At 45.2% G+C, this 25,193-nt stretch overlaps 1 protein-coding gene across 2 annotated transcripts in view; it reads left to right on the top strand.

The window, feature by feature from the left end:
* The window catches only part of BRCA2 (BRCA2 DNA repair associated), a 174,378-nt gene that overhangs the window by 106,741 nt on the left and 42,444 nt on the right, over positions 1-25,193 (top strand). For both annotated transcript variants that reach the window (XM_073583185.1, XM_073583186.1), the window contains exons 13-17: positions 17,896-18,197; positions 19,688-19,884; positions 21,273-21,460; positions 22,433-22,603; positions 24,118-24,448. In XM_073583185.1, coding sequence (XP_073439286.1) covers positions 17,896-18,197; positions 19,688-19,884; positions 21,273-21,460; positions 22,433-22,603; positions 24,118-24,448 — 1,189 coding nt within the window. The remainder of the gene's footprint in view (positions 1-17,895; positions 18,198-19,687; positions 19,885-21,272; positions 21,461-22,432; positions 22,604-24,117; positions 24,449-25,193) is intronic.

The following is a 25,193-nucleotide window of genomic DNA, read 5'->3' on the forward strand; positions in this document are numbered from 1 at the left end:
ACCTCTTTAGACTTTCAGGATTTGGATGGAAAATTGTATAATAAGCTCATGAAATTTGAGGAGGATTTAATAAAAAAAAGGCTGGTAAACTTTTAAGGGACAGGGCAGCTACTTTGATAGATACACAAACCAAAATTGCAGACACTATCGAGGTGGTCAGCAATTCTCCAACACCTACCCACAATATTATTAAGGCCCCCACTAAAATTAGTAAGGAAGGTAATTTTAAAAATAAACAACAAAACTTGTATTATCAGCGGCATAAGGATTCCCTTAAGGGGTGTACAAACGTTGTGGGGTCCGATCTGAGCACAGTGTCTGTCCTTACCTCTGGTCCTTTGGCTCCCGCTGATGTTGTAGTACCTTTGACGGTTGCCGCCAGGGTGGATTTGATTTAAATCTAACTGATTTAAATCACGATTTAAATCACTAGTCAGTAAGGCTTGATTTAAATCAGTGATTTAAATCAAAGTTTCTACCTAAACTAGTTCTTGCTACTTTAACATGCAAGTAGATGAAGATTTTTAGAATCACTTTTTATATTACTTTTTTCTCCCCAGTTTAATGGGTTAATCATTCATATTTGGACACCACTGTTCTGTTGTACTTAGGAAGGAGAAAAATAATCCTGACCTTAATAACAATTTAAATAGATTTATTCAACTGAAACAATAACAACATTACAGCATAAGTTATTTGCTTAAACAAACATCCATGTTTGTTAACTAATTTGGCTAAACAAAATATATATATATTTTAAGAAACTTAGACTGTCAGCCCAGCCGACACATGAAAAACTTAAATACTGCTGTCCTCTGTAGCTCACTTGTCGTCATCTTCATCATCATCTTCTTCTTTGTTCCTATTCATAATCTGGAAAAGAAAAACAAGCTTTCCTGCTTTATTGGGTCCCAACCGATTTCTCAATTTAGAATGAATGAGTCCAAAGGAAGAGAATATTCTTTCAACGCCTGCAGAAGAAGCTACTGCTGTTAAAAGTGAAATCATTACTTGAACAGTCTCTAAATCCAAGCGCTTAAGTGACTTCCACCAGTTTACTGGTGTGACCTTCCTTAAAATATCTTCAGCAAACATATATTTCTTGAATGGTTCCCCCTTAGCTCTGAAGTTTATTATAGTTGGTATTAAAGATGGATGATTGCTGGATACCCATGTCATAGCTAACTCCTCTTCCTCAGCACTTAGGTTTTGACCCTGATATTGGATATTGACAATATTTGCCAAAAAATGAGCTGGAGTCAGTGCTTGTCCCATTCGTTTGTTTACTGCTTGTAATTTAATTCTGTCCATGTGTAGTTCTGTTTTTAAGTGTTCACTCAGTTCCTTCCAAATTTCAACAGCATCCGCAATAAAACAGCTATTACTCTGTCGCCTAATTGGGGGACACAGAACCGTGGGTGTTATGCTGCTGTCCACTAGGAGGCGACACTATGCATAATCTGAAAAAGATTAACTTTGGCTCCTCCTCTGCAGTATACATCCCTGGACGGCGTCAGCCTTCTCCAGTTTTTGCTTAGTGTCGCAAGGAGGCACACCTTTTTTCTTCCGTTTTTTTCCTTTTTTCGTCCGGAAATACAGATGAAGAAAAGTGGGTCTCCAGCGAGACTCCCGGCATGGCTCCCTCCTCGGTCCCCTATTAGGGGTACCCAGTTGAGGTCGAGGTGGCTATTCCCCATGTCGCTCCCTCCCCAGTCCCTCGGGTCCTGGTTCGAGGTCGAGACCCCCCTCCTTCCCCAACCCCTTTAAGGGGTCTGGGTTGAGGTTGAGGCGAGGATGAAGACCCCCTGACGGTGACAGACGCACCCTCCCTAATCACCCGCAGGGGGCATTAGGTTGAGACGCCTCAGGTAGGATCGGAGAATAGGCATCATTCCGCAGCTTCCAGGGACCCCAGGCCGGCTGAGGGATCCTGTTGGGGCCGGGGGAGGGTGCGGACTGGATGGCACAGCAGAGACAGGGCTTCTCTGCGTCCCTGTCTCTGCAGCAGCAGCGGCTCCATAGCGCTTCAGGGCCCCCACATACAGAAACCGCTACCCCTGCTACCCCCACCGCTATCCAGTCGACCATTCTGGGGGGGTCTGGTACAAATCCGCCCCCCCCCCCCCGGACTACCGCGCCGCTCTGGAGCCCTCCTGGGCATCAGGCCTCTAATTTAGACCGCGGCTTCGGCCTAGCCGAAGCCGCCGCCTTTTCCCCGCCCCCCGGCCCGCCCCCCGGATGACCAAAATGACACACTGGAGTGTCATAGAAGGGGCGGATTGAGGCAGAAAGGGGGCGTTTTTACAAATAGTGTCTTCCGGATACAAGATAGAGTTCACTTCCGTTCCACCGAACCGGTTCTTCCTTTCTATTCCTCCAACACCACCAGAAAAGGCTTATGCTTTCCACCAAGCGGTTTCCTCTCTCCTTCAATCAGGAGTTGTGGTGCTGGTTCCCGCGAACGAGAGATTCCGAGGATTCTACTCAAATTTGTTCGTAGTCCCCAAGAAAGGAGGCGGCGTCCGACCCATACTGGACCTAAAACAGCTCAACAATTACGTATGGGTCCGTCATTTCCGCATGGAGTCCCTCCGGTCCATCATTGCATCCATGGACCAGGGAGAATACCTCGCCTCCATAGACATACAGGATGCGTATCTCCACATACCAATTGCTCCCGCCCACCAAAGGTTTCTCAGGTTCGCGGTCAACCAAAACCACTACCAGTTTGTCGCCCTTCCGTTCGGACTCGCCACGGCTCCAAGAACGTTCACCAAAGTCATGGCGGCCATCATGGACGTCCTGCACTCAAGAGGCATTCTAGTCGTCCCGTACCTGGACGACCTCCTCATCAAGTCTCCCACTTTCAAAGACTGCGAGGTCAGTGTCTCAATCACACTAGACACTCTGAGTCGCCTGGGATGGCTAGTCAACCTACAGAAATCGTCGACTATCCCAACTCAGACTCTAACATTCCTGGGAATGGTATTCGACACCGCCAGGGGCCTGGTGCTCCTTCCCAAGGACAAGACACTGGCCATCCGTCTGGGAGTTCGCACACTCCGCAGTCCTCCTCGATCTCTCCGGTTTGCCATGAGAGTCCTCGGCCGGATGGCAGCAGCACAATAGAGGCAGTGCCATTTGCCCAGTTTCACCTCAGGGTCCTTCAACTAGCCATACTCAGATCTTGGGACAGGAACCCCTTCTCCCTCGACAGGGAGTTCAGGTTGACGTCATCAACCAGGAGGTCCCTGCATTGGTGGCTCAAACCAACCTCGCTTACACGAGGGAAGCCATTCCTCTCAGGACAATGGAAGATCCTGACTACCGATGCAAGCCTGACAGGCTGGGGGGCGGTGCACCTACATCACAGGGCAAGTGGTCACCGAGGGAAGTGACATTGCCCATCAATGTTCTGGAAATCAGGGCCATTCTCTTGGCACTGAGAGCCTTTCATCACTTGCTTGCAGCCTCGCACATACGGATACAGTCGGACAATGCCACGGCTGTGGCATACGTGAACCACCAAGGCGGGACCCGCAGCGCCCAGGCGATGAGAGAAGTGGCTCATATCCTCCACTGGGCGGAAGACACGAGATCGGTACTTTCTGCGGTACACATTCCGGGTGTAGAAAACTGGGAAGCCGACTTCCTCAGCAGGCAAGGAATGGACTCGGGGGAGTGGTCTCTCCATCCCAAGATTTTTTGCCAGATCTGTCAACGCTGGGGAACCCCGGAGGTGGACCTAATGGCATCCCATCTCAATACCAAGGTCCCCAATTTCATGGCCAGGACACACGACCCGCTGTCGCTCGGAGCGGATGCCCTGGTCCAGGATTGGTCCCAGTTCCGACTCCTGTACATTTTTCCACCCCTCCCTCTAATCGCCAGGGTCGTGAGGAAGATCAAGCAAGAGGGAGTTCCGACCATCCTCATCGCGCCAGACTGGCCCAGACGTACATGGTACGCCGACATCGTCCAACTTACAGCAGACGCCCCCTGGCGTCTACCCGACCGTCACGACCTTCTGTCTCAAGGTCCGTTCTTCCACCAGAATTCAGGGGCTCTCAATTTGACGGCATGGCCCTTGAAACCTGGATTCTAACCCAGGCAGGTTTTTCACCGGCAGTCATTGCAACTATGATCAGGGCAAGGAAGCCGGCCTCCGCCAAGCTCTATTATCGTACCTGGAGAGCTTTCTTTTCTTGGTGCGAATCTCATGGACAAGTCCCACTCCCTTATTCCCTCCCGAAGGTACTAGGTTTTCTTCAATCGGGCCTAGATGCCAAGCTATCCCTAAGTTCACTTAAGAGTCAGGTGTCGGCGCTTTCAGTCCTTTTTCAAAAGCGCATTGCTATTAAACCGCAAGTAAGGACTTTCATCCAGGGAGTTTCCCGATTGGTTCCTCCCTACAAACGTCCGCTGGATACGTGGGACCTCAATCTGGTCCTGACAGCATTGCAAGCTCCACCCTTCGAACCTCTTAGAGGAGTTCCACTCTCCATTCTGTCTCAGAAAGTGGTTTTTCTAGTGGCGATCACCTCGTTACGCAGAGTGTCGGAATTGTCAGCACTTTCCTGCAGACGGCCTTTCCTAGCCTTTCACCAGGACAAGGTGGTTCTCCGCACGGTACCATCCTTCCTTCCGAAGGTTGTGTCCAACTTTCACCTCAATGAGGAGATTCACTGCCATCCCTTTGCCCGGTTCCGGTTCATAGAGTGGAGAAGGCTCTGCATACGCTTGACCTCGTCAGAGCATTGCGGATTTACGTGTCCAGGACTGCACCTTTCCGGAAATCAGATTCCCTCTTCATTCTCCCGGAAGGTAGTCGCAAGGGGCTGCCGGCTTCCAAGGCTACCCTTGCCAGGTGGATCAAGTCCACCATACATGAGGCCTACCGACTTAACAGTTCCCCTCTTCCGGCCGGTATCACGGCACACTCTACACGGGCAGTAGGAGCCTCCTGGGCCATTCGGCATCAGGCTTCGGCACAACAAGTGTGTAAGGCGGCCACTTGGACTAGCCTACACACGTTTACGAAACACTACAGTGTTCATACCCAGTCCTCAGCGGATGCGAGCCTGGGTAGACTGGTTCTGCAGGCGGCAGTACCCCAAGTCTAGGGAACTGTCAACACAATATTCGTCCACTGCTTCCCACCCAGGGACTGCTTTGGGACGTCCCACGGTTCTGTGTCCCCCAATTAGGCGACAGAGTAAAGGAGATTTTTGTGTACTCACCGTAAAATCTCTTTCTTTTAGCCTTTAATTGGGGGACACAGCTCCCACCCTGTTGCCCTTACGGGCCGTTGTTTACTGTTGAGTTCTCATATTGTTCTTTGAGCTCGTACATAGTAGCCTTCTTACAGGCATGGTTATGTTATTTGATTACGTTCCTCCTTATGCTTTGGCACAAAACTGGAGAAGGCTGACGCCGTCCAGGGGTGTATACTGCAGAGGAGGAGCCAAAGTTAATCTTTTTCAGATTATGCATAGTGTCGCCTCCTAGTGGACAGCAGCATAACACCCACGGTTCTGTGTCCCCCAATTAAAGGCTAAGAGAAAGAGATTTTACGGTGAGTACACAAAAATCTCCTTTTTTCTGTATTTTGTTTAAAGCTTGAGAGATGGGTTTCAGGAAGCTCAGCATATGTTCAACATTTCTCTTAAGCCCAATGTTGAGGATTTTGGCCGTGACAGTGCCATCTATTTTATCTCGATTTTCTTCACAAAGTGTCATCAGAATAGGCCAGTTTTTGATATACTGCTCAAAACAGTCCACCACAGAGCTCCATCTAACATCTTGTGGGAGCGTTAGCTTGGTTCCACCCATCCTTTTCAGAGCTGCTGCAGCAAAATGATTATTACGGAAGTATTTAGCAATTTCAACAACGTTAGCCTTTATTTCTGGAACACTTAAGTCTTTGGCTAAGAGGTGCAGCAAATGAGCACTGCAACCATATGTTATTAGCAGCTTTGTATTCCCTCCCTGCTCTTCTAAATCTCTTCTCATCTTGGATACGTTTGCAGCATTGTCAGTGACCAAACTGCGTACTAGACATTTGAATTTTTGTTCACATGTCGTTATAGCTTTTACTGCCACTTCTTGTAATTATTCTGCTGTGTGTGCATTTCCTGACGTATCAGTTGTTTGTGCAAGGAAGACTTTACCTTCTTCTGTTGTTATACAAGCACATACAATAGGATCATTGTGGACATTACTCCACCCATCAATACTTAGGTTAACAATTTTACCCTCCAGAGCTGTTGCACATTGCTCCATTTCTCTGTCATACACTTGATCCAGCAGTTTCCCTGCAACATCAGCTCTGCTGGGTGGACTGTATCCTGGTCTCAGTGACTGAACCATATTAATGAAATGTGGGTTCTCAGTCAGACGGAAAGAAGAGTTCGTTGCATAAATAAACTGGGCAATTTTTTCATCAATCAACTCTTTTTCTAATCTGCTAGTTCTTATCACAACCTATCTATGGTGGTTCCAGGAGGTAAAGGTTTTTTCTTCCTTTTGGGTGATGGTGATATGTGGCTGTGGGTGTCTGATGATGATGCTGCTGCTGCTGCTGCTAATGAAGCACTATCCTGGATGGATAACTCTGAAACTGTAGAACAGGATGATGGTGATCTTGGAGGTGGATAGTTTCCAGAATCCATGAATTCCCCTAAACAAAGTCAATGCTGTTATTTTATTGTTTATACAATTTCTGCTTATTGTACACAACACATCACTGCCCCTGCCCCAAAAGGAATATTTGTTTTTCTTCATAACTGTACCAAATGACAGTAACATGCAGTAATAATAAGAAATATAATTTTTCTCACACATGACAGTTCAGTCTTTAGAAATAGGATTCAATAAAAATGTTTACCAACCTGAAGATCCTGCCTGTTCAGAAGTGTTTCTTTGGTCATCTTCATCACCGCACTTCTCTTGATGTTGCCTCATTCGCGCCACCAGGCCTTGCATCTCTTTGTTGCATCGTTTGCATTTTGCACGCATGCCTGCCTTACCGATAGGCGAAGGAGCTTCATTAAAATATTCCCAAACTGGGTCTCTTTTACGGCCTGCTGCCATTATAAGGAAAGAATGTAATAAACCTCAGATCGTACACACAAACAGATCCAGACTTGTCTGTCTGTGGCTATGCTGCAGTATTGTGCTCAAAGTTTCACTTTCATTTTCTTGTCTGCTTGCCCTTCCTCCTCCTCACACTTAGATTCACATTCTTCTTGTGTTGTGCAGATCTATTCCACTCCAAACAATCAGAAACATATTGTCTAACTTCTTGGACTTGGCACTGAAGGGGTTGATTCTGTATTCATAGGTTTGTAGAACAATAGGATTAAGGTCTTTTTCTCAACTCTGTTCATGTTGTAACATTTTTGCCGTGAAGAAGAGGCTGGGACCTCTGCGGAGTCAAATTCAGTTTTGAGAACTGCGTAAGTAAAGCGAGCGTCTGTGATAATATAGGAGAGAAACTGCCCACTAATCCTACAGAAACCTCTGGAAGAGCATGGCATTGTGAATGTTACACATATACAGCCTTTATTCTACGGAGTTAAACAACTCAGCTTTATCTCATGATGGAAGAACCTTTGGATGGTAAAATATTTTCCTCAAAAAGCAGTTTATTGAAAATAATCCGATTAAAATAAAAAAAATCCGATTTAAATAAAAAAAATCCGATTTTTTTTTTTATTTTTTTAAAAAAAACCATTGATTTTTATCCACCCTGGTTGCCGCTATGGGCTTAATACCGGAGGACATCCATAATATTGACTATATTCAGGACTCAGCCATTAACATTGACCCTCCCGTATTTTTCAAGATGTTTACAACAATGAACAAGGTCCCATGATTGATGATCTTGGGGGAATCCCTCAGCTTACCATTCATGATGACTTTCCCTCTTCCCAATCATCCACCAGTTCTGTATCTTTCTTTGCCCTTCCATCAACTTTAAGCACATCTATTCCCCCACTACCGATTGTCGAGACAGTAGAAGTTACTGGTCCACTGGTGGACCTTCCCTGTATCAATACAATCTCCCTTCCACTGAAATCCTCTCTATTAACTCAGGATCCATCTACCTCATCGGTTACATTGAGGAAGAATATAAATAAAAATTAAAACACGATCACCCATTTCTTTCAGTTGGCTCCAGGCCACTCGTCAAAAATAAAATGGAAAAGAGAAGGCAAGGATGTAGAGGGAGTGGTAAAACTAATACCAAACCCAAAAATTATAAAAAAAAAAAAAAAATCAATATTGACCTAGGAGGCAGAAAAGAAGAATCCAATATATTTAACCTATCAGATCACATACTCTCTGACTCTGAAAAATCACTCCTTGAACGGGGGTGATCATTTTGCCCTGATGCACCTTTAAACACTTTTAACCTTTACCTTGATCTAAATGATTTTTTTAGAAAAATAACGGTTCAACGGCACTTTCTGATTGAAACTAACAAGAAATCTTGCCCGGAACCCCCTGTGGTTGACCCTGACCCATATGCACATGTCAACCCCAAAACTAGCTCAAGTAATTTTTACCCTGTCCACCACAAGGGCCCACATGTTGAGATATTTCAACAACTTATACTTAAGGAACTGCGATCTCCCCTGTTTTAAAATTTTTTCTAATTTGTTACCTGCTGAAAAATTAGCGCTCCATTCACTTAAAACCAGTAAGGACATTATTATAAGAAATGCTGACAAAGGAGGTGGGGTGGTTATCATGGACAGACACCGGTACAATCATGAGGGGTTTAGACTACTCAGTGACTCGGACTACTATGAGAAACTTTCCCATGACCCATCTTCCTCTATCTTCTCTGAATATACCTCATTTATGAAAGATGCGTGGTCACATGGAATCTTAAATCTGAAGGAATTTAAATTCCTTAATATTTCTAAGTTTAAATTACCCTTCTTTTATTTCCTACCGAAGATTCATAAAGACCCCATAAATCCTCCCGGTCGCCCTTAGAAGTGCGTGAATTTAGCCAATCCTTAAATGTGAATACTTGGGGTCTTAAATTTACCTCCATCATTTCTAACACAAGTATTCAGTTTTTGGACCTTATGGTTAATATCGACCTCATGGTCGAATCTCAACTTCAACTCACTTTAAGGAAGTAGATGTTAACAGCTATCTTAGCTTTTTTAGTGGCCATCTACCAAAATGGATTCTAAACATCCCCTACGGGCAGTATTGGAGGGTCCGCAAGAATTGTACCTATGACACTGATTTTCATAAAAAGGCTAAAATCTTGGAAGATAGATTCATAAATAAGGGTTACCCCAAGAAATTATTGCAGGATGCCTTGACTAGGGCCAGTGGGCTCTCACAAAAAAGCTGTATTGCGAAAATAAAAAATAGAAGTGGGATTGACCCACAAAGGAAGGATGAATCCTCTCATTTAGTGAAATGGATTCTTATCACTACTTTTAACCAGTCTCACACATCCATTCGCAACCTACTTAGGAAGTACTGGTTCATTTTACTGGGTGATCTTGTTTTGTTGGCACATTTACCGACACAGCCTGTCTTTAGAAAAAATCAAACCCTTCGGAACTTGGTGGCTCCTAGTAACACCTCTGTTAGGCATTCATCTCTACCACCCACCCAGGGTTTGTCCAACACAGGGTGTTTTGCATGCAGGGCTCCTAAATGCCTGTGTTGCACTTCTATTTTGAATGGGGTGCAACATTTTAAATCTCGAACTACTGTTGCAACATTCAAAATTAACTGCCATGTCACCTGTCAGTCAAGTTATGTCATTTATTTAATCGAATGTGACTGTGGGCTACAGTATGTGGGTAGGACTATACAGAATATGCACAATAGGCTGAATAAACGTCGCCAAAACATCAGGAATGGATTTTTGTTCCATAGCCTCTCTAAACATTTTTTGCTTGCATATAACAAAAATCTAAATTTGCTGAAACTCACTATCATGGATCACATTCGTGATGACGTGATAAATCGCTATGATAATTTAATTAGGAGAGAGAGCTTCTGGATTTCTAAACTCTGCACCTTGGCCCCAGAAGGGTTAAACCTTACAATTGAGAAAACTAACTGAGATCTGCTGGCTTCTGCTTTTATGATGTTTTTAATTATTTTAGTATTTTTATTCTGCAGTTTTTATCATGAACAGTTTTTTTATTTCTGCATTTCTTATCATGATTGTTTTTTATATAGGTTTTTTAATATAGGTATTTTTTATTATCTTACTTATAGTACTTTGCTTAAGTGTTTAATTGTCTATGATGTAACTAATTATTTGTCATTTCTCATTGGCCACTGCCCCTTTAAATATCTTGCCCCCTGTGCACTTTTACATTGCCAACTGAGGAAGACAGAATTACCTGTTGAAACGCGTTATGGATTTAATAAAAGAAAATTGATTACTAATTTAGCCCCTGTTTTTGCGCTCCTGCTGACCGGGTTTCATCCAACTTTGCACCTCCCTTCCTCATCTGAAGCACCTTGCTGGAGCTGCATTTCATCACCTAAAGCTGCGCTTGGCTGGCGCTCCCCTTTGACCTGTCTTACCTTGTCTGAACATTGAACAGGCTAGACCTGGTCAGAGTGGTGAAGATCTATCTGGCTAGGACCGCCTTCTTTGGGAAGACGGAGCTCCTATTCGTCATTCCAGATGGTGCGCGAAGAGGCCTGCCAGCTTCCAAGGCTACGGTTGCTCGCTGGATCAGAACTGCAATTTTGGAAGCTAACCGGGCTAAAAACAGAGTGCCTCCCCCTGGGAATAAGAAGAAAGAAATGAGCGGTCTCTGGGGAGCGCTGAGGACAGAGCCACAGAGGGTGAGCTATTGAGGGAAGCAATATGTCCGAGGCAGCACCAGCCGTGAACCCTCTACAAGGGATGGAACATACAAGATGCAAATAACCGTGGTTAAAGGAGCGCCAGAGGATATTGCAGAAAAGTTAATTTATTCCAAAACGCGTTTCGGCGGCCAAGTGCCGTCTTCATCAGGTGGCCACCTGATGAAGACGGCGGCAATGCCACCTGATGAAGATGGCATTTGGCCGTCAATACGCGTTGTGGAATAAAGGAACTTTTCTGCAATATAATCTGGCGGTCCTTTGACTGCGGTTATTTGCACCTTGTATCCCCCTTTGATTAAGGCTAGTCTCACACTAGCGTTTGGCAGAGCTGCAGAGGGCTGCGTAGTTCCTCTGTGAAGCTCCGCCCACTGCCGCACCTCCGGTCAGCTCCGCCTTCATCTGCATGCAGCCTGCGTACATATCTTTAACATTGGGTGCGTCCGCTTGTGTCGTTTTGACGATGTGGCGACCCGCGTCGAATGCAACGTGTTGCAAATTTGTTGCAATCGCCGCATTGTCAAAACAACGCATCCGCATACATCCGCACGGCATGCGTACCCAATGTTAAAGATAGGCATGCAGGCCGCATGCAGATGTAGGCGGAGCTGATTGGAGGAGGTGCGGCAGTGGGCGGAGCTGATCGGAGGAACTACGCAGCCCTCCGCAGCTCTGCCAAACGCTAGTGTGGAACTAGCCCAAGGCTCACTCTACCCGGGCAGTGGGTGCCTCCTGGGTGGTACATCATGGGGCAACCGCCCTTCAGCTTTGCAAAGCGGGAACCTGGTCTTCCATCCACACGTTTGCTAAATTTTACAAGGTCCATACCTACGCTCCGGCGGACGCCAGCCTAGGCAGAAGGATCTTGCAGGCGGCAGTGGTGAGTTCTCCGACCTGAATTGAGTTTTCTGCTGTTTCCCTCCGCAGGGACTTCTTTGGGATGTCTCATGGTTCCTGTGTCCCCCAATGAAGCGCCAGAAAACAGGATTTTTGGTTGCTTACTGTAAAATCTGTTTCTCTGAGCCTTCATTGGGGGACCCAGCACCTTCCCATGTGTTACAACTCTTGTTCTTACTTCTGTGTGCTATTGTTTCGGTTTTCAGTTGTATGTTTGTTCTTTCTATCTTGTTGCTTCTCCTACTGCTTTATCAATAACTGATTAACTTGGTGCCAGTCGGTGGAGTGTATACTGCACAAGAGGAGCTAACTTTTTTCATGTGCATAGTGGCAGCCTCCTAGTGGCAGCATCATACACCCATGGTTCCTGTGTCCCCCAATGAAGGCTCCGAGAAACATTATACGGTAAGCAACAAAAAATCCTGTTTCTCTTTTGTCTCATTGGGGGACACAGAAACCGTGGGTGTGTTGCTGCTGTCACTAGGAGGTTGACACTATGCATGAAAAAAATGTTAACTCCGCTTCCGCAGTATACACTCCTCCGACAGGCTGTAGGACAATATGTTTTGCTTAGTGTCAGCAGGAGGTGGACAGGAGTCTCTCGCAGACCCATGCTTACCTCAATGTGCGTCATTCCTTTTCAGGTAACCATGGAGGGATACAGAGTAGATATGCTGCATCTGTATTCCCACACCGGGATCATGAGTACGGCGTGTACTGCCACCCCGTATCCTCATGAATCCCACGGGCAGGACCCTATCCCCTAACACAGGACTCGTGTTCAGGTGGCAGCTCCTGACCTTCGTCTCCCATCACTTGCCCACCAGAGCCTGATGATCAGCAATCTTTTCATGCAGATAACCGACCCCTGTTACAGGGTGAACTGGAGGTAAAAGGCTGCAGCGTTGTATGATCCGCCTACCAGCGGCTCTGGTTGAATGTGACCTCTGTAATCAGCACTCGGGCTTACAGCCCATGGCTCTATACTTATGTTAAGAGCCAACACTTACTTTCAAGCATGCGGTGCAGCGTGGTTCCACCCTCCTCCTGTGGCGGAGTTATGGCCCTGGGCTCCAGTAGGAGCCCAGCAAGGCCGACGCTAGATTCCGGATTCTGGCAGGCTCCGCACCCCGGCTTCCTCTTCCTGTGTCAGCGCCATCTTGGTGCTCCAGGAGGCCAGAGCAGGGCCCCGCGCACTGCTTCCGGGCAATTTCGTAAGGCTTCTAGGCAGGACTGTTCACTTCGCTCTCTCACCCGCATCAGCCTTCGGGCGGCAGCTGCGGCGGGCACACAGGTCGTGGGTATGTGAGTACTGCACTACAGGTTGCTCCCTCACCCCGCTTTCTACCCTCGACAGTCGGCACCAGGTAAAACCTGTCAGTATGCCCAAGGGAGAGCAGTCCCGCTCCTCATCCGCTTCAGTGACCTTGGTCAAATATTTTATGTACCAAATGCAATGTCAGGCCTCCTTCAGGTCTGTCCTCGCTACTCTGCTCAGATTGCAGCAGATCTACGGCGTCACCTACGATAGAGAGCAGGTGCAGCCCCCCGTTTTGCCTGTCAGAGCTCCCACATTACCCCTGGAGCAAGAGGAAGCACCTATCCTGCCGCCCAGGGGCCATCCATCGCCACAGGAGACAGCGAGTGTCCAGGATGGGCCTCTTCCTTATCCAAGTCTGTGGCCGACCTTACCAGGGTATTACAGACCTTGGTAACGGTGCTTAACAGATTGCCACTTCAGACTCCAGAGGACATAGGAGCACCAAAGGAGCCTCCTTTTGGGCTTTCTAGAGGCCATAAAGGTTTAGACAGGACCATCAACCCAGGTCCCCTTCTCACTCCATCTCACCGCCAGAATTCCTCTGGCCGTCTGCCTTCTCCCGGTCCTCATCCCCGGAATCAGGGAGGCATTATCGGAGATACACTCAGAGGAGGGTTTTGTGTACGGGCCAGAACAGTCCCAGGTCAAGGATATGGTTCAGGGCCTCATTGCCGCAGTCAATAAGACCTTTTAACATTGACAACGCCACATCAAAACCTAATGATCAGGTTTTTTCATTTAAGCTTCATAAGTGCCCCTCCAGGGTTTTCGCCTCCCACAAGCATTTTGAGGAAGTGTTGGACCGCCTCCCCTTCGGTGGAACCACCAGTGTCCAGATTCGCTACCAATACAGTCCTCCCACTCGCTAGTGGAGTAGCCCTAAAAGATCCCAATGATAGAAGGGTTAGAATCCCTGTCAAAATCCGCCTTTGAGGCAGCATTGTGTCCAGCCTTCGCCTCAGCTTGGGTAGCTAAGTCTGTTACAGAATGGGCCAAACAGCTTAGGCAGGGCATGTTGGCCGGGGCACCACCGGTGGAACTGGCGGAATTCGCAGATCAAATCTCCCATCCTGGGAGGTATATGTATCAGCAGCCCTGGATGCCACTTCTTGCGCAGCTCAAGCATCCAGTAACGTGGTAGCCGTCCGGCGGACGGTCTGGCTAGGGACTTGGCAGGCTGAATTGTCCTCAAAGAAATCACTGACCAATCTGCCGCTTCAGGGCACCCGGCTCTTTGGGTCAATGCTAGATCAAATCATTAAGGATGCAACGGGGGGTACACACTTCCTTCTCCCCCAGGCCACGCCTCGTCGATATGTTTTCAAACATAGGGCTCAGCCCTTTCGCCGTACCCCAGCGACAGGCACTTATGCTGAGGGCCCACAGAGGTCGCAAGCACCGAGAGATAGGAGGAAGGTATCCTTTCGGGCCACCCCTTCATGGCATTCCAGCAGTTCCAACAGCAGAACTACCAGGTCAGGGCCAGGCAGAGCCACTTCAGCCTGACGACAGCAGGGAGTCCAGCTCCCTTTCCAGTACCTCTCCCTGACTAGGAGGCCGCCTTCTCCTCTTCAGAGATGTCTGGCAAGAGTTCAGTAGAGGATATCTGGGTAAAGGAGGTAGTATCGACAAGGATGCAAGATAGACTTCAACGTCTTTCCGCGAGATTGCTTCTATCGCAACCAAAAGACGTTGCTAGGGCTCTAGTTTTTTCTGCGGCAATCGACTCTCTTCTCAACGCAGGAGTAATCGTCCTCGTTCCCCTGTTTGTGATACCAAAAAAGGATGGCTCAGTTCGTCCCATGCTAGACCTCAAAAGGCTAAACAGATGGGTCCGCTTACGCCATTTCAGGATGGAATCGATTCGGTCGGTAATTGTCTATAGAGGATCAGGAATTCCTATGTTCCATAGGCATCCAGGACGCCTACCTACACGTCCCCATTTTTTAAGGACATCAAAGGTTTCTGCGTTTTACTGTCCAAAAGCAGCATTTCCAGTTTGTGGCCCTGCCATTTGGGCTGGCAACAGCCCCCAGAATTTTCACAAAGATTGTGGCAGCGATGGTAGCTAATTAAGAGTCAGAGGCTTAATATTGGTGCCATATCTCGACAATATTCTCGTCAAAGCACCCTTCTTCGCTCAGGCCCAGGAAAATCTAGCATTAGTTTTAAACACGCTGTCCCGGTTTGGTTGGATCATAAACAGGGAGAAATCTCACCTAACGCCAACACAATGCCTAGAATTCTTAGGAATGGTAATCAACACCCGCCGCTCGAGGGTCTTTCTCCCAGAAAGAAAGTGAATTACCCTCCAGCAGGGAATTCGCTTTCTGCTGAAATTTCGGCGTCTATCCTTTCGCGCTGCCATGAGAGTCCTGGGAAGGATGGTGACAGCTTCAGAGGTAATACCCTTTGCCCTGTTCCGTTCCAGGATACTACAGAGGAACATCCTCCTTCATTGGAACAGGTCCATCTCTTCGAAGGATCGCCCCTTCCTCCCTTCCATTCAGATCAGGGAGTCCCTCAAGTGGTGGCTGACCTCCCCCTTGTTCATCTGGGACGGCCTTTTCCCCCTGTCCACTGGCAGGTAGTAACTACAGATGCCAGTCCTCCGGGCTGGGGTGCGGTATTCCGTCACCTGACAGTCCAGGGATGATGGTCGAGGCAAGAATCCTCACTATCAATCAACATTCTAAAACTGAGGGCGGTCTTCCTAGCACTTCTACATTGGGGAAAGATACCTCAACAACCAGCCAGTACGGATTCAAACGGACAATGCGACGGTGGTGGCATGCATCAATCACCAAGGGGGTACCAGAAGTTCCCGGGCACTGGCCGAGGTATCCAGAATCTTCAACTGGGCAAAAACCGCAATTCCGGCAATGTTGGCAGTTTTCATTCCCGGCACAGACAACACGGCGGCCGACTTCCTCAGTTGGGAGGGGCTCACGGTAGAAGAATGGTCTTTACACCAGGACGTGTTCCGTCGGATATGCCAGCAATAGGGGACTCCAGACGTGAACCTCCTGGCATCGCGACGGAACAGAAGGGTCCAACAGTTTGTCCCAAGGTACCGCGATCCTCTAGCAATAGGGGTTGACACACTGGTCATTCCCTGGACACAGTTCAGACTCCCTTACCTGTTCCCTTCCTCTCCTGCCCAGACTGCTAAAGAAGATCAGGGCGGAAGGGTTGCCGGTCATATTGATCGCCCCGTACTGGCCCATGAGGGCCTGGTTCGCAGAAATTATCAATCCTCTCGCAGGCACCCCCTGGAGACTCCCCAACAGACCAGATCTTCTGGCTCAGGGGCCGTTTTACCACACGAATTCTCGGTTGCTCAATTGGACGGCATGGCCGTTGAAACCACAATACCGAGGAGCACCCGGATTTTTCGGACTATTAATCCTGGGATTTTCGGACCATTTCGGAGTCATTAATTCAATGATCCAGGCTAGGAAGCCATCCTCTTCCAGGGTCTATTATTGTGCCTGGAAGGCCTATTTTGGCTGGTGTGAGTCTAATCACTTCACACCTATGCTCTGTTCCCTGCCATCTGTCCTAGCTTTTCTCCAGGCAGGGTTAGATGGCGGTCTGGCCCTAAGTTCCTTGAAAGGCCAGGTATCTGCTCTCTATCCTTTTTCAAAGAAATTTGGCCTCCTGCTTACAGGTTAGGACCTTTCTGCAAGGAGTGGCACATGCAGCCCCTCCTTACAGATCCCCTGTGACTCCAGGGGATCTTAACTTGGTCTTGGAAGCCTTGAAGGGTTCACCCTTCGAACCCCTCCAGGAAGCTCCCATGTCTTTGTTGTCCTGGAAGGTGGTATTTCTCGTAGCCATCACCTCTATTAGGCAGGTTTCAGAATTAGCGACATTGTCCGGTCGCCCTCCATTCCGAATTATGCACCAGGACAAGGTTGTTTTGCGGCCTCCTCCTAACTTTCTTCCGAAAGTGGTATCAGCCTTCCACCTGAACGAGGATATAATCCTTCCGTCATTTTGTCCCGCTCCAACCCATCCTCTGGAGCGTTCTTTGAATAAGCTAGACCTGGTCAGGGCGATAAGGGTCTATCTGGCCAGGACCGCTCCCTTCAGGAAGGCGGACTCGCTCTTTGTTACCCCAAATGGGGTGAGAAGAGGCCTGCCGGCCTCTAAGGCAACAATTGCCCGCTGGATCAGAATAGCAATTCTGGAATCCTACCGGGTGAAGGATAGGGTGTCCCCTGCTGGGGTCAAGGCCCATTCAACCCATGGTCGTCCGTACATACCTTTTCAAGGTTCTATAAGGTCCATACCTATGCTTCAGCGGACACCAGCCTAGGCAGAAGAATCTTGCAGGCGGCAGTGGTGATTTCTCCGACCTGAAGGAAGTTTCTGTCTTTTCCCGACCCCAGGGACTGCTTTTAGACATCCCACGGTTTCTGTGTCCCCCAATGAGGCGAATGAGAAAACAGGATTTTGGTTGCTTACTGTAAAATCTGTTTCTCAGAGTCTTCATTGGGGGACACAGCGCCCTCCCATGATTTTGTTATATGTAATGATTATATGATTGACTTGCATGATAATGTCTCCTCCTACTGCTTTTTCACTAACTGATTGTCCTACAGCCTGTCGGAGGGGTGTATACTGCGGAGGCGGAGTTAACATTTTTTTCGTGCATAGTGTCAACCTCCTAGTGACAGCAGCACACACCCACAGTTTCTGTGTCCCCCAATGAAGACTCTGAGAAACAGATTTTACGGTAAGCAACCAAAATCCTGTTTTTGCATATTATTATCTACATATTAGTATTCGCAATTTTTTTTCTGCAGTTTCTCAAAAGGAAAAAAAGAAACCCTGAAATCGAAGCCTATTCCTGTGAACCAGCTACGTCCAAAATTAATTATCTCCAAAGGCTCTTTAGCAGCCGATTCAACACCCGATGCATCAGATTGTAGAATTGATCCAAACAGCGCATCCAGAGTTATTACCTCATTTGTAACGCCTTTTATCAAGAACTTTGATGTATCTGTATGTGACCGGATGGTTAATTCACCAAGACAGGAATGGGACACCACCAAAGATATAAGTAGAAGCTGTGTAGAAGTTGGGACAGCGCAAAAGGATGAATCAGGTATTGTAAGAACTAGGTTTGGAATTATGAAATGTGTTATATAAATTATAATGAGACGTTTTCCATTACTAGGATATTCATGACCTATCAATAAGAGGTCATCCATATCATATTGGTATTGGTCCGACACCTGGAACCCCCATCGATTAGCGGAGGCGGCTGGATGTAAGTAGTGTACGTAGCAGAACACCACCGCTCCATCATACCATATAGTGGCTGCTGCTGGGCGCTGCAGATCAGCTTACCGTATATACTCAAGTATAATAGCACTCTTTGCATTGCTCCCAAGCCCATGCATTTTTAGCCATGAAATAAAGACTTCTACTTTTGGTAACGGTGAGTGCCATCCTTTTTTCTTTCATTGTGCTATTGGATTTTGTTATATTTCTTCAGGATTGAGCACCTGTTCCTTGTGGTATGTGGCGTTCATATAGTGTGTGAAGGGTCTCTTTAGATTTGTTTAAGAGACCACGGTGGTGCAGCGGTGCCGAATCTGTTTCTCTTTTATTGACTATACTCAAGTATAAGCCGAGATTTTCAGCCCATTTTTTAAGGCTGAAAGTGCCCCTCTCTGCTGATACTCGAGTCATATACCAGGGGGTCGGCGAGGGAGTGGGAGCGTGGGTGTCAGATCATACTCACCCCCTCCTGGCATGGTCTCTGCAGCCCCTGCTTCTCCCATGGTCTCCGGTGCCACAGCTCTTCCTGTGTTCAACGGTCATGTGGTACCGCTCATTAAAGTCATCTTATAGGACCCTAACCTTTATGGAGCATCTTATGGGGCCATAACCTTTATGGAGCAGTATATGGGGCATATTATTCTATGGAGCCATAACCTTTATGGAGCAGCATATGGGGCATATTCTATGGCGCATCTTATGGAGCCATAACCTTTATGGAGCATTATATGGGGCATATTATTCTATGGAGCATCTTATGGGGGGCATTATTTACCTTTGTGCAGCATTATATGGGGTGTAATTTGTATGGAGCATCTCATGGGGCCATCATGAACTGTATGGAGCATTATATGGGGCTCCTGATTCAATATGAATATTCAAAAGCATTTAACCTACTGATGTCTCAATTAGTTTTACTTTTATTGGTATCTATTTTTATTTTTGAAATTTACCAGTAGCTGCTGCATTTTCCACCCTCGGCTTATACTCGAGTCAATACGTTTTCCCAGTTTTTTTGTGGCAAAATTAGGAGGGTCGGCTTATACTCGAGTATATACGGTATATTAATTTAAATAGAGGTTGAGTTACAGTACCCGGCAGCGGCCACTAACCTGCAAGGAGTGGTGGTATTCAGTTCTGTATACGGTGTACATGCAGCCAGCTGCTGCCCGAGGTAGTAACAGCTGATCGGTGGGTGACTGGTGTCTGACCCGCACTGATTGAATGTTCTCTACAACTTTCACACAATACAATTATTCTGATGATAAAGCGAACACTGGACTTATTCTGTTTTTCTTGTGTATTGTTCAGGGACAGATTTCTTTGAATTGGTTGCAAATATCTGCTATGCCAGAGATATGCAGGAGATGAGAATAAGAAAGAAACAAAGACAGAACATTAAACCACAGCCTGGATTGTTATATCGGCAGAAAAACGCTTCCACAAACAGGATTAGTCTGGTAGCGGCAGTAGAACGAAGGCAACCAACAAAATATACTTCAGCCGAGGTACAGAACTGCTTTACATATTAGTCTGTTCTATAAGTGTGAAATGTTTGATGGAAAGATGAGCTTCCGATATGTCCAGTTTTGTGATATTTTCCATTATGAGGAAGATATAGGGCACACATTCTACTTGAAATGCTTGGGATCATTTTCCCAAACTTAATTCAATTGTTGATTGTTAGGGTTTGTGCACACGGGTGCGGTTTCTACTGCGGATCTGCAGCAGAACTGCAGGTGATGTACAGTACCATTATAGCCTATGTAAAATTAAAAAAAAAAAAAAAAAAAAACACTGTGCACATGCTGCGGATTTTTCCCCGCGCGGTTTATATGCATGTCACTTCTTTTGTGCGGTTTTGCTGCAGTTTTCCACCTGCTCCATTCTACAAATCTGCAGGTGGAAAATCGCAGTGGAAAACCGCACAAAAACAGCAGTAAAACCGCAAAAAAAAAGGAAGAAATCCGCAGGAAAAATGCAGGTCATTTGACCTGCGGATTTAGTAAAATCCGCGGGAGGATCCGCACCGTGTGCACATAGCCTTATGGTCTTACCTGGAGAAAAAAAAATGTAAAAAAAAAAAAAAAAAAAAAAGCCTGATACTTGTTTTGATTTACAGTCAGATAGTTGAGAAATATTAATCTCCTTCAAGAAAAGTTAGGCACAAAACTTTTATCTATGTTTGCACACTATAAAACTGGTGCAAATAAGGTTAGAGGCTGATGGACAGGGTCACATCACAACTATCCTGTATTATTTTCTGACATTTTTTATTAAAAAATTCATCAATAATGGCCCATTTGGATTGTGAATTTTGCACAAACTAAAACATTATTTCTCTGTCCTTAGCTATTTTAGGACACTGTTTTGTAAAATGCTGAAAAAAATGCTAAAATAAAATTCTGGTTTACATAAAATCACTTCGAAGGGGGAACCCTTGAGTACATTTGCACTAAATCTTGCAACTTTTTGTAAAATGATGAATCAAGCAGAAACATCTGGAAACCTAAACCCTGCCCACTATGGTGCAAATGAAATGATAAATTTAGTGCAAAAAAGGTGCAAAACAGCAAAATCTTCACTGAACACTGGTGCGAATCCAAAAATGAATCAAGGCCTTAGTGTTCAATTTGGAGAAACCACTTGTATTGGTCATGTTGAGCTATTTACATTGTTTTTGATTTATTGGAAACAGCAGAAAGTTAGAATTTTGCGTAAATATATAAATCGAGGTTGCCCAGTAGTCCGTCAGTTCAATAGGGGCTGTTCAATAGGGGGAGCATTGACATTGAATTTAATAGTCCATTTCTTGCTGCTTACATTCCAGCTAGGAACACGTGTAGTACATGCTTTATATTGTTGCGATCAGGCACTTATATTCCTCTTGTTTCAGTTGTATAGATGCGGTGTTATAAAGAATCATATAGGAATTAACAGTGAAAAAGCCAGAAACTTTGAATTTCACTGTCTGGATTATTTCACGAGAGAAAGTTTCTTCTCTGAAGGTGGAGTGCAGATAGCTGATGGTGGCTGGCTCATACCCGCTGATAAACTAACCGCAGGCAGAGAGGAGTTCTACAGGTGACAACTGATATATATAGACACACACACGTCGCCAATTTTCTAAGTAATTATATTTCTAAAGGTGCTATTGACATGGCAAAGAAATCAAACCATAGATGTCCATAAATTAATTTATATATAATAACAAAAAATGTAACAGGATATTCTGGAGAATAATCCTGCTGCCAACTAGCGGATGAACAAGATGAAAAGAGGGTGGACATTTCATCAAAACAATGATCCCAAACACACAAACAAGGAAACTCTCAATTGGAGTCAGACAAAGAAAATAAATCTGCTAGAATGGCCGAGCCAATCACCAGACAACAGACCAACAGAGAAGTTATGGAAGGAACTAAAGCTCAGAGTTCATAGAAGGAGCCCACGAGACCTTCAGGATGTGAAGAGTGATGTGTGGAAGAATGGGCCCAAATCACACCTGAGCAATGCCTGCGACTAGTTTCTCAATCTTGAAGCTGACATAACCAACAAAGGCATTTGTACAAAATGTTGATGTTTTTAATACCTTTCCTTTTGTCATTTCTCATTATTACACATAACTTAATTTATGGACTTCTATGGGTTGATTTCTTTGCTTGTGTGGATTAGATGGGTTGTTACCGACATCCAATGAGAATTTCATGTCAGGTGCATCTTATTTTCACCCGCTGTATGTATGTATATTTTCTATATATACTATATTATAGTTTTTTATATTTAGAAGGTTTCGTCATTTTTTTTTTTACAAAGCTAATGCTGCTTTAACAGTTTTCTGTGTTGGATTGTTTCTGTGCCATTTGGAGTTGATGGATATTTATGATGTGTCTTCAATGACGATCAGCAGCTAAATGTTTTGCACAGAAACAAAAATCTTTTTCCAAAATTATTTTGTGCATATTACTGTATGTACTAGATGTTTTATAAGGGTAAATCCCTGATGTGAAGGCTGTGTATGACTAGTCATGCTGACAATTGCCCGTTGCTTTGCAGAGCCTTGTGTGACACCCCAGGAGTGGACCCCAAGCTGATTAGTCCAGAATGGGTGTACAATCACTACCGATGGATTGTGTGGAAGCTGGCTGCTATGGAAGTGATGTTCCCTAGGGTCTTTGCTAGCAGATGTTTGACCCCGGACAGACTGCTCTTACAGCTCAAATACAGGTAATAATATTAAAAGGACTTGTGCCCAAAGTGGCAAATTATACAACTTGCTAATAAGATCAATTCATAAAGAATTTGTCTGCCATTGTATATTTTTGGTTTCTTGGGAATAGGTAAGGATAAAATAAAACACAGACATACTCTCCTCTCGTCACCACATCCCAAAACGTTAAAGCGGGATCAGAGAGCAATGACCATACCATCCAGATGTCACTTGACCACTGGAGCCTGAGATTGTTGCAGTTGTCAGGTGACTGGAGCAGTGAGTTGTCGGATGTTTCACTATCCCCTGCCACTATTCACAGGCTTTGCTGATTCTGTGACTTTCAAAAGGTGCAGTCATCATTTCAGCACTGATCACAGTCACAGCCTTGGCTGGATCCATGGGAATGTCAACAGATGAGCACGCTTCAGTTTTGACAATCATTGTCTAAGAAAAAAAACATTGTTGACGGTGCTCCAGTTCTGTAGGTGTTCTGTCCCGGCTTCTTCCGTTCTAGTTTTCCTTGACAAACAAAAGAGTTCTTGTGTCAATAGTGATGAGTGAACGTGCTTGGATAAGGTGTTATCTGAGCACACGTGTGTCCTCATCAAGTATTTTCAGCGTGCTTGAAAAAAATGCTGTTAGACAGCCGCAACACATCCTAATAAACAGACAATCCTTGCATATGTTGCAGCTGTCGAAGAGCTGCGAGACATGCAGCAGCAAGGGCTTAATAATAATAATAATAATAATAATAATAATAATAATTTTATTTCTATAGCGCCGACATATTCCGCAGCGCTTTTCATTTCAGAGGGGACTTAATCTTTTTAATTCAAGCACGCCAAAAATCAAGCACGCATCACTAGTCAGTACGTCATCAAAGCAGTGTGGGAAGGGAACTCGCTGATTAATTTTAGTAACTAAGGCAGACCCCTATCTGTACATCTACTATGGCAGAGAAGGGGGCTGACTTAGCTAGTGAAATGATCCAGCCAACCTCTTTCACATACCAATGAGGTCTTGAAACAGGAAATTCAGTCCAGTGTCAAGAACGAACCACAATTGTGGCTGCCATTAAGTAAAAAAAAAAAAATCTAAAACCCATGATAGCACTATTGCTGCTGTTACATTGTTCTATAAAATGGCAAGGAACAGTTTGAGGAAAGCCTTTTTTCTGTTCCCTGCTGCAGCCTTATGACCCCTAGAAATTAGACATTGACGACTGCCTTAATGTCCTCCTGGTCAATTAGACATTAGATTTTCTACCCTGATATCTTCAGCATTAATGACATTTGCCAGATAAAATCTATGTCCACCTTTGTGTAATATTTTATTTCACCTCTTAACCAGATGGTCTATTGAGGATGACATCAATTTATTATTTGTCTGTTATATCGCTTTTACTTTTAAGTCACTTGGACAGACTGATGTTAGCAGTCACTAACATGGAAGCGAAAGATTTAGGTAAATCATCAGTAAACTGATGTTATTGCAGGATTTACTAATAATAAAATGGTTTTCTTGTCAGATATGATATAGAAATAGATAAATGTCAAAGATCAGCTGTGAGAAAGATAATGGAGAGAGATGACTCGCCGGCTAAGACGTTGGTTCTGTGCATTTCTAAAATCCTTATATTGGAAAGCTGTAAAACCAGCGATGTGAGACTGACATCTGCGATCATTGAGGTGACGGATGGCTGGTATGGCATCAAGGCGATCCTGGACCCTGCACTCACGTCTCTGCTGAGGAACAGTCGCATGTTTATAGGCCAGAAGATAATTGTACAAGGAGCCGAACTGGTGGGATCAGATAATGCTTGTTCACCTCTGGAAGCACCTGAATCTCTTATGTTAAAGGTAAAATGAGCAAAACGTACATTGATTTTAGTACTAGAACTGTCAACTTGTTAGAAGAGAGAGAAGTGTTGTTTTTTTTTTTGTTGGAATTCCACTTTTTAAGTGGAGATGCTGAAGAAAATGTACCGCCAATTTATCTCAATACGCATAACATAGTTATCTGTTTTACCCAGATATTCGTTTTAGCCCCTTCACGACATGCGGATTTACTGGGTTTTTTTGTTTTGTTTTTTTCCTCCCCTTCTTTCAAGAGCCGTAACGATTTTATCTTGTCTTTTTTTTATGTGGGACGGGTTTCACTTTTAAATGACACTATTCATTCTACCACATAGTGTACTGGAAAACGGAAAAAGATTTCCAAGTCCTGTGAAATTGCAAAAAAAAAAAAAGTTAAATTCCACAATTGCTTTTTGCATTTCTTATTTACTGTAGTCACTATATGGTAAAATTGACCTGGCAACATGAAATTTTATTTGTGTTAAAAAAAACTTGTAAAATTACATTTTCCAGGTTATTAGGCTTTTACTGACACCATTTTGATGTAGATGCGATGATTTTACCGCCTATTATTGTATTTTATCGCACTATTCTGGCTGCAGAAAAAAAATAATTTTACATTTTTTTGTTTTGCCTAATTAAGATGTTTAACGTTCAGAATAATTTACCAAGCTTTTTGGGACGTGTGTCTTATGAGCGCAGTGATAACCAGTGTGTATTTTTTAGTTATTTTTTTTATGCTGCGGAA

This window comes from Dendrobates tinctorius, unplaced genomic scaffold (genome assembly GCF_039654945.1).
Source record: "Dendrobates tinctorius isolate UK_male_01 unplaced genomic scaffold, ASM3965494v1 ptg000075l, whole genome shotgun sequence".
Lineage (NCBI taxonomy): Eukaryota > Metazoa > Chordata > Amphibia > Anura > Dendrobatidae > Dendrobates > Dendrobates tinctorius.